Below are 10,232 nucleotides of genomic sequence, written 5' to 3' on the forward strand. Positions count from 1 at the left end.
AATAATTTATGAAAAAAAATAAAATTAATTGAAATAAATTTAAAAAATAAATGCTTTATATAGCATTAATAATTTTATCACAATAATACTATATTATTATGTTACATGGTTAACTGTATTTTTTCATAATTCAAAACTCACGAAATTATTACTGGAAAAAATATTTGTAAGAAACAAAGAAATTGCATTAGATGTATAAAAAACTACCAACAGCAAATTAATGATATTTAAACTTCAAGCAAACTATATAATTCTGTTTATATATCGATTTTCTCATTTTTCTAATATACAAGTACACGAAAGTACATTTTCGAATAACACAAAGTAGCAAAAATTGTAAAGGATGGCCCAATAAACGCATTGTAAAATCAGTGTATCCAAAAGGTATAATTACATAACACGCTGTCCACTATGTCTGACAGACTTGTATAATAAAATTGAAAAGCGCCAAAATGAGAATTAAATGTTCCCAAAATATTTTTTGCCAACAATACCGAAAACCAGAAAAGTGTGTATACTTTGAGGTCGCTTTTGCGACAAGAATGAATTGAAATACAGAAAGTACTTGCAAATACCTGTCGTTAAATATTTTGAAAGACGTAATAATTTATGAAACTTATTGTTAATGTATTATATATATATATATATATATATATATATATATATTGTATGTATGTATTCATGTACATACTTATGTAAAGCTCTAAACGTTACAAATATTTATTTAATTTTGCGTCTAATTTGTTTTTTGTTTGTGTAAAGCTTAAAGATATTGAGTTTTCATATAAAAGAATTTTCCACAGATTCACAATGTAGGTTTTGCTATCTTATTTCTAAAATAACAACTTATAACACAATTTTGAGAGTAAAATAGTTTTGTATGTTTTACCAAATATGAAATTTTAATACCATCAAATAATTTTAATAAATTTAAAATCAAGCATACTCAACTAAAAATATATTCTTCAGTTAAAGGGATAAAGTTAATCAATTATAATTATAATACTGTCATATTACATGTATTTTTTTTAAGGATTATGCATAAATTATAGCTTGGCCACAGTATAATACAAAATTCATTGAATCAAGATTATGGTTATGACGACACTTTTTGGAAAATTATTAAAGAGTTAGCAAACTAACTAATTTATATAGGAAAATATACTAATAAAAGATTTCTATCCCCAAGTAAATAATGCGATGGTGGTGATATTTCACAAAAGATTTATAGATATACATTAAATTTTCAAAAGCAATTTTGATTCACTATAATTTTAGGAATGTCAAGAAATAATTATTTCTGAGAAAATTAAAACTGAGATTAGTACCACACAATGCTGCAAAAAGTTAGCTTATTTCTATTTCATTTAAATTTTTCTTGTGAGTGCAAACAGAGCCGCATCCATCAGTAATGTAAATGCTCTAATATAATTTAATAAAAAAACAAAACTTTATGAAAATTATGTAATATTAAAAAAAAGATAAAGACTAGTTATTTTAATATATAAACTTTTACCAAGTTTTTATACACCTATTAGATTTTATATTTGAGTATCACATCGTAAAAATAAAACCATTGAATTCAATGAAGCTTTACTCGACATGTTGATCATATATTAAATATTAGTAATAATTAATATTTTTTTTATTCAATTTTCTATACGTGTACATATGGAATCCTGTTTCAGAATAGAGCTTATTATTACATGTATATCAAATAATGTGAATTCAATAATACCTATAGATATATAACTAATAAAGATTATTTTTAATATTTTATATTCATATTAATGGAAAGCGTAGGCTTATACTTAACTTATTGATCAACCAATTTAATTATTTTACCGGCCTTTGTATAGAAAGATGCTCGTCTTTATATTTATTTTAAATTCGACCCTGTTAAAATTGTAATCAAGGATGATACTGCAGGCCGGTGTTTTGCAAAAGAAATGCTTTTATTGCGGTTCACAATAAAAGTATTATTTTCCCAAAATGCATTTATTGTAGCACAACACAGAAGGGACACCGTATGGGGTAAAATGGACCTTGCGAATTCCGCATGACCCCATGGGGATAGCAATAAAACTATATAAAAGCCTTGTATTTTAAGTTTATTGATACTCTCTATTATGAATTTAATACCGCACAAATTGGTTATAAATAGTGTTATACAAAAAGATAATATTCTATATAATGCAAAGAATCAAGAAAAATTGAACAATGTGAAAATATAATAGATTTTTTTTCTGATGTGTTATTGAAAATAATCTTCGCCGCATATCTGAATTGACTTTTATTACTTTGAAGCGAGCAAGTTTTCACGCAATTTATAAAATTAAGCGTGGAAATTATTAATTTGCACGAAGTTTAATGTATAGTACAGTAAATTTAATATTGAAGATTTATAACGCGATAGAATTTTAATTGTGATGTAAAAAATACAGCATGCCAATAATTTTTATTTTTTTGATTTCACATACAAGATGTAAATTGTACTACAATTTTAAAAATTCAATATTACATAATTTCTACAAATTGTGTTTTATTTATCAGAAAAACTACTCCTAATAATCACCCGGTATTGAACGCAGAGAACCAAAATAAAAAATCAGAAAAAACTATATTTTTACAAGAACAATTATATATCATAATTATTTTAACTACAGAATTCTCATTAATTTTTGAAAAGTTTAGGAGTATGAGCCTCTACAAGCATTGAAATCTTCTGGAGATCTCAATGCTGAATATCACAAGAAACTTTTGAACATCAATTGGAAGTCTAATGGTAAACTTGTAAGAAATTCAACTTTAACATACACACAAAGTTTTGTAATACAAACTTCATCAATTTTTGAATTGTTAATTACTTTTCAAGTATTTAATGAAAAATGTAGCATAATTTAAAACAGTAACTTGAAATTAATGTAATAGCCCTTTATCTTACACTGAAATTTCATGAGAAAATATACTTAATAATACAAAACAATATAGGACAAAAATGTTAATTATAACTTGTACACAATATAATTTGTAAATAATATTGTGTGGGTGTATATACGTGAGGTAAATTATTATTTTACTTTGATTCGACAAAAAATCAAAAAGGCATAAAAATATATGATCCGTCTAGGAAATAGCAAATAAATAAACACATAAATACTATAAATATCTCTAAACTTTTCAATTACATTATTGAAAACATACACATTCTCTTCTTGAAAAACAAGTTAGTGTATATGTACGTTCGGAAAAATTAAAAATTAACTTAAGTCTTTTACTTTTATTTGGTGTATTGCTTAAAAGAACCAACTCATATGTCTCAACATCAATTATTTGAGTATACTAGCTGAACCGACAGAAGTTGTCCTGTACCCATATCTACAACTCAAAAGTTCCTATTTTGTTTAATAACCTATACTGATATTTACCTTTTAGTTAAAAATTAATGTTTTTACACAAGTCTATACCAATCTGTCAAATTAATTTATATAATTTTATCTGCCAAACATATACTGTATCTTATATTATTTTAATTTCTGGCACATCTCGGCAGCTTTTTGGCAATAATAATGTAGACATTACATTTTTCTTATTCATAATCATAAATATATCATATTGTAACATTGTCTAGGATCATAAATGAATTGAAATTTCTGGCAGGTGACAGTTCTTATTTGTGAAAGTATTATCAATGTCGCAGAATGACATTTTTTTGAAATTTCTACAATATTACTATTTCTATCATTTACATCATTAAAATTTTCCTTAACTAACTTCAGAAATATTGATCAAAATCCGAATAATCATTTAGGAGATCTTTACAGAAGAATTTTAAATATGTATATATATATATATATATATATATATAAAGAATATTGGAATTAATACTGAAATTGTAAATATAAAACTATAAGGTTCATTCTCTCGTTTCTATATAAATTCTCTCAAATTAGAGATTATTGATTAACCAAAAACTATGTTAAATGATAACATTTTAATTATTCACCATGAAATTTAATTAATCAACAAATTTTGATATAAAAATAAATTTTATGTACAATAACCCCATGTTTATAGCGCTATATAACCGAGTTCTACCTATACAGATACCTGTAATCCGCAAGTGCTGTACCGACTGTAACACAGACTCAAGTATTTCCTGTTAGAACATATATAACAACATTTATATGTATATATAAGACATAATATAAAAATTCTTTTTCTCTATCTTATTATGTCTCGCTCTCAGAACAACCTGCCCAAGTAAAGGCCAGGTTCAGCCAAACCTGACCGTCGATTCTATTCTAGGTGTGTGTTCGTGCACCTGTGTGAATGTATTGCTCGAACGAATCTGAAACGACTTTTGATTGTGTGAAATCGCTGTTCCGGCACACGTACACATCGAAAAAATGAGTCTATTTATAGGCGAATAAATAAAAATAAATTTAGAAAAATCACATGAGTGTATAATTTAATTTAGACCCATCTTGGAATAACGGTAGAAATGCATTGTTTGTTTGTTGGAATTGTAGAAAATGAAAAAATAACTAATAGGTACAACAATCTACGTATTTATTTGTGCGTTTTGAATTTGGTTGATATTGGCATAATCAAGATAGTGTAATAAATTTATCTGTATCTTTAAGAGATACATAAATTTGACGCATTGGTTTGACAAAGTGGAAATTTAAATTATTTTTCATTTAATAGAAGAAGATTTTAAGACACTTATTCAATCTTGCTCTAAATTATGGCGATGAATACTAACTGATAGCAGAGAAAAAGCAGCGTAAGATTATGTCATGATCATGAAAAAATTAGCAACTAAAAATTTACCAAAAATCATTTCGAATCATTTAAGAAAATACTATTTAAAAAATAACAACTGAATACCGAATATAATTTTATTCTGATCTTTATCTCAAAGATTAGAATATATCAAATTTCTTAATTTGCTGATAACATTAACTGAACTTGTAGAACAATTCTATATGAGCAAAAGTAATGAATGAATAATATTCCATTTTAAAGTGTCAGCAATGTTACTTTCGTCTCCTAGCTTTCAAACGATTTGCTATATTTGCTGATAGACCCAATAATATAAAGTTTTCAAATAGATAATTATAATCACTATATGTTTTATCGTTCATAAAATATACAGTGACGATCTTATCGCTCAAAACACTTAAGAAAGTTTACATTAGCAAGAATAAATCCATCTGAGGATATATTTCTTACGATTAGAATAAGGGATTTAAAATATAAACATTTTCAGTAAATTTTAATTCATATTTGAAGTATAAAATTTTGTATATTTTTGAAAATTAAAAAAAAATTCTAAAAGATTTGCTTGATCTGTATAAGTAAACTTTAAAAATTAACAATCGTTGGCACGGAATACAATATAATTGTAACAAAATTAGTACTCATTTTTAAAAAAAATATCAAATCCATTATATCAATTCTACATTATCCAAATATCAATTTTGTTTTACTTTTTTCTTTTTATGTCTGAAACCGCTAGACCCGTCTTACCAAAAATTTCATCAACTCTATTTCGTCAATACAAGTAACATATTTTTTGAATCATTCAAATCGGGTACTCCGTTCTCTCAAAAATTGAATTACTGTTTATGGCACGGATCTTCGAAACGGCTGAACGTCTCTGCACCAAAAACTAATCAGTATGTCTTCTCGTCAGTAGGAATCGAATGTTTTTCGAATCATTCAAATCGGTTGATTTGTGAGCCTGAAATCGTGGATGAAAAATTGTATCCAAACATACACACACATCCATTTTTTCTAAGGTATGCCAAAATGTTCAGAAATCTTCAAAACGACAAGATAAAAAAAAAAAAATTCATTTTCGATTTTTTGCGATTACTATAACTTACCCCAAGGTAAGTTAAAAATGTATAAATAGAAACTAACAATATGATAAAAGATTTTAGTTAAGACACATCGCAAATAAAAACGTAAAATTTGTTACCACATCAAATAATCACAAATAAGATTCTTCTCCATTGGTAAAACTAGATGTGAGGTGAGGGTCTTTAATAAAATTATCTAATTTTTTTTTTTTTTTTTGTAATTTTCTATTGAATAGGTACGTTAGGTACGTTGAGATACCTGATTCCGTTTTAAGTACCAATTCAAAGTACATATAGATCTTATTAAAAATTTGGAAAAAACGCATCATTTGACTTTCGGGTAATTTTAATCTTAATTTTGCATTATTATTAAATATACAGAAAACAATGGAAGCCATCCTTTGAAGGTATTCGAAAAATTGTATCAATATACAATATTATAAATATAACATAATAAAATATATCATAAAGGATTATGTTTATTTAATAAAATTAATATAGAAATTGGGAAATAAACTAGTTATAAATAACATCAGAGTAAATGACAATATAGTAATTATCAAAAAAAAATTAATTTTTCACATTAAAAAAGAGCTGTTCAAATTAATATAGATAAGAATTAAAATAGGAAAGAACTAGTAGAGAATATGGCATTCTAATGCATTTTAGCAGTTACGAGAAAAAAAATGATTTTTTAAATTGAAAAAAAAAATGTTATCAAAACCAAATTAATGGTTGAAAAGTTGTCATATTTCTGTTGAAAATATAAAAATATACAAATAATCAATCGATAATATTTGCGTTAAAATCAATCAATTTCAATGAGAAAAAGCATGTTGCGCATTTTTTTGTAATCCTCTGACTGATCATTCCGTTTGCAACAAAAGCTCCACAGTTTATTCACAACTCCCACCAGCTTCTCAAAGTGTTCGGTTGTGTTGGTGACGGTCACCACCACACCTCCGAATCATCATTTTCATACTGTTACTAACACTTGAGCAATTTCAACAATTTTTTCATTCTGTGATGGAAGTGGTAAAACGCGATTCTCGGCCATATACCTGTGTCGGTAGAGCAAAACAGACACATCGGCGAAAAAGAGACGACCAGAATCCAGTCAACAGAGAGTTCCATCCAACACTAACAAAGAAGGTAACCTGTACACAAAGCAAACTCAGGTACGAAGAACTAACACTAGCAAAAGCAGCAGAAGAAGTTGAAGTTCGCTGTACGCCTTGAACAAAATTAGAGGCCAAGTTTAGTACGTACGCGGACACCGTTGTGAACAGATCGGAAATTAACAGTTACAAACGTTACAGAACATTTTTTTATTTATTTATTTTATTTTTCCTCCAAGTTCCGCGTAACAGTGTTTTCCTTAATTTCACTCAATCTTTCCCATCATCCTTCATGGATAGAACAATTCATTTCAGTTTTGATAAGCTTAGAAAGTGTCGTGACAGATTCGGTTACCAAAATGGATTATCTTTGAATTAAAATTGGACGTAAACTCATTGTGCAATATAGTGTGTGTTGTATACCAAATTTTTGGTTTATATATTGATAACTTTTGGGATAAAAGTGCAGAGTGTGAAAAGGATTTTTTGAGGATTTTATGTGATAAAATTTTGACAAGATGCCGAAGATATTTTTGATTAAAAATCGCTTGCATCAGCAACAGTTGCGTTTGCTGGAATCGCAGAAGTCATCCGGAGATGAACTGCTTGATTGCAGGGAGCCAATATCCCTAGTCGCCAGGAAGAAAGAAGGTTTGTGAAATATTTATTTACCCTACAAAACTACAGAATATATAATTAATAAACCACAGTTACTGTTTATTAATAGAGTAATTATTTTTAAAAAAATATCCATTAATTTTGTCATACTTAAGTATCCAAAAAGTTCTGAAATATATTTATATTTTTGCATATCGATACTTTATTAATAAATAAGAACTGAATTAATTTTTATTTGATTTAAATCAAGGTAATTAGAAAATAATCCACAAAAGCCATCATTCAACGCAATACTTGACAAAAATAAATATCTTCAAATATCACGGAAATCAGAAGCTTCCAATCACTTTTCATGTAATATTGACATGATTTCAAATGTTATTACTTATTACAACATGTGTTACATATAAAAACTAAAAACAGTAAACCAAATTCATTCCCGAAAATTATTAATATTATTAAAACTGCAATAATAAACGAGATTCTACTTCTTAATTACCATTGACATCAAAATACATGAAACAATATCATGCCATAAATAATTTATAAATATCACTTAGTTTTTTTTTTTTAAATAATAGCTCAGCATTTTAAATATTTTGATAAAAAATAAAGGAGCTTAATTTTTTTCTTCTACTATTATACCACATATTTCTGGTGAGCAATTTTTATCATTATGTTACATCAATCCTGCAATAGAAAACTGGTTGACACTTCGCAGACGTACAAAAACTTGCACTAATATGTGGCCTGTCATAACAAAGAACAACCGTAATAATTTCAGAATGACGCATTTTATTTGGAAAGATTCTAAATCCTGAACTCTGGATCCCAAGAATCTCTTTTTTCTTGGAAATAACACATACTTGATAAATTCTTATAACGGAGTTTCATACCTGGAGCAAAAATATACACAAAATCGAACCTTTCGGATAAGATGATGTATAAAAGAATATAAATTTATGTAATGGGAAAGTTATTAGCTAAAATATTTTGAAATGTGTTGGAGATAAAGGAATTAAGAACAGTAAATCAACTTTTTTCCCCAAAAATAGGTTTTATATTTTTACAAGTTGAAAAAGTTATTTTGAAAAATATATTTGCTAAATTAAAATTATGTTAGTAGTGCTAGTTGTAGAGGGTTTTTACTGAAATTGCTGAGAAAAGCCAGAATTCACAAAAGTCACGTTCTGCGGAGCATGACGGCTGAAGACAATCATTTCCTTACATTTTATTTGTACAAAAACAATTCTATTTCAAATGGGTTTATACCTCAAACTAGCTGTAATATTTGTGAGTTCAAAATAATAAACATTTAAAACTGAATGTTTAATCAACTGATTCAATTTTGAAATATGACAATCACTAATGATTATCTTTTAAAATAAATACAATCTCGCATATATCAGTTTAAATTATATGCTACAAAGTATTGCCAAATGAGCAGGACATGTATATACCCTTCAGAAACCATGAATTAAATTTACAAACTGATGGCAATCTCGATGACCATCGACAAGTATTAAAAACTAATCAGCTTTGAGCATTTATTTCCAAAACATAAAATGATCGCGTGCCACGAACAGCAAACCAATTTATTCTTGCTTTATTATTATTATTTTGGCAATGTGCAAAACTTCAAAAGGTCTTCTGCTCTAATCGTAGATAAGACGAGAATTTTTTTATAAACACCTGCCTTTTGATAAAAGCTGATGGTAAAGTGTTTTTTATTTTTCTAAAATTGTTATCTTGCGTTGATTAAAGTTTCGCAATAATTTTGATTAATTATTTGATTCGTTTTAGTTCAAAATGTTTGAATTGGCTGTATTTTACATTAGCTAGATTAAATAAAATAATTGTGTGAAGCAAGCAAATAAATCATTTTGAACATATTGTAAAATGATGTTTCCTGAATATTTTTACATGTAATTGCTGATAGTTATCAATTCTTACGTAAATTTACAAATTTTCATTGCCAACACAAAACTTCTGATCAAATAAGAGCATCATTAATTAAACAGGGAAACATTTTGTTTATACATTATTCAGTTCTCGTAACATTTGATGAATACTAACTAATACTTTAAGTCTAATTAGAGCAAATTACTTGAACTCTGATTGCATAATTTCCTAAATCTTGCACCAAATGTTCAATTGTACCAACACATGGCTTCCACAAAAACCAAAAAAGTACCCATTCTTTAATTAACAATTTTATGCAAATCCTGAATACTTTCAGTGTTTAATTAAAATAATTACAAATACTTTCGGACGATAAGTAATTACACGAATTAAATTTTACGCGGGTTCAATGCTCAGCGCACTGTCGGAATCTCCGATGGTCACATGGTGTACTTTTCCGGTAAAAAGCTCTAAGTTTAAAAAGCTCAAAGAATATAAATCAGATTAAATTATTTATTCACAAATATATTTCTTATATCTGTAGAAACGTGGAAAATTCATATTTATTTAAAATGATAAATTATTTTTCAAAAATAATTCATACGACTTCAATAACCAAAAAACTTAAAAAGAAGCTGTAGAATAAAAACGGCTAGTAGCAAAATTGACAGGTCGTATTTCATAATTAATTTAAATAAATAATAAATAGTGTAATTTTATCTTT

At 26.9% G+C, this 10,232-nt stretch overlaps 1 protein-coding gene across 2 annotated transcripts in view; it reads left to right on the forward strand.

Annotated features, from left to right (window-relative positions):
* Positions 1 to 7,458: 7,458 nt before the first annotated feature.
* The window catches only part of LOC113363163 (transcriptional regulator ovo), a 31,158-nt gene continuing 28,384 nt past the window's right edge, over positions 7,459 to 10,232 (forward strand). For both annotated transcript variants that reach the window (XM_026605642.1, XM_026605643.1), the window contains exon 1: positions 7,459 to 7,639. In XM_026605642.1, the coding sequence (XP_026461427.1) occupies positions 7,507 to 7,639 (133 nt within the window). In that variant the 5' untranslated portion in view covers positions 7,459 to 7,506. The remainder of the gene's footprint in view (positions 7,640 to 10,232) is intronic.

The sequence above is a fragment of the Ctenocephalides felis genome, unplaced genomic scaffold (assembly GCF_003426905.1).
Source record: "Ctenocephalides felis isolate EL2017-DRISC unplaced genomic scaffold, ASM342690v1 CF-g0.4_SCAFFOLD_00845, whole genome shotgun sequence".
Classification (NCBI taxonomy): domain Eukaryota; kingdom Metazoa; phylum Arthropoda; class Insecta; order Siphonaptera; family Pulicidae; genus Ctenocephalides; species Ctenocephalides felis.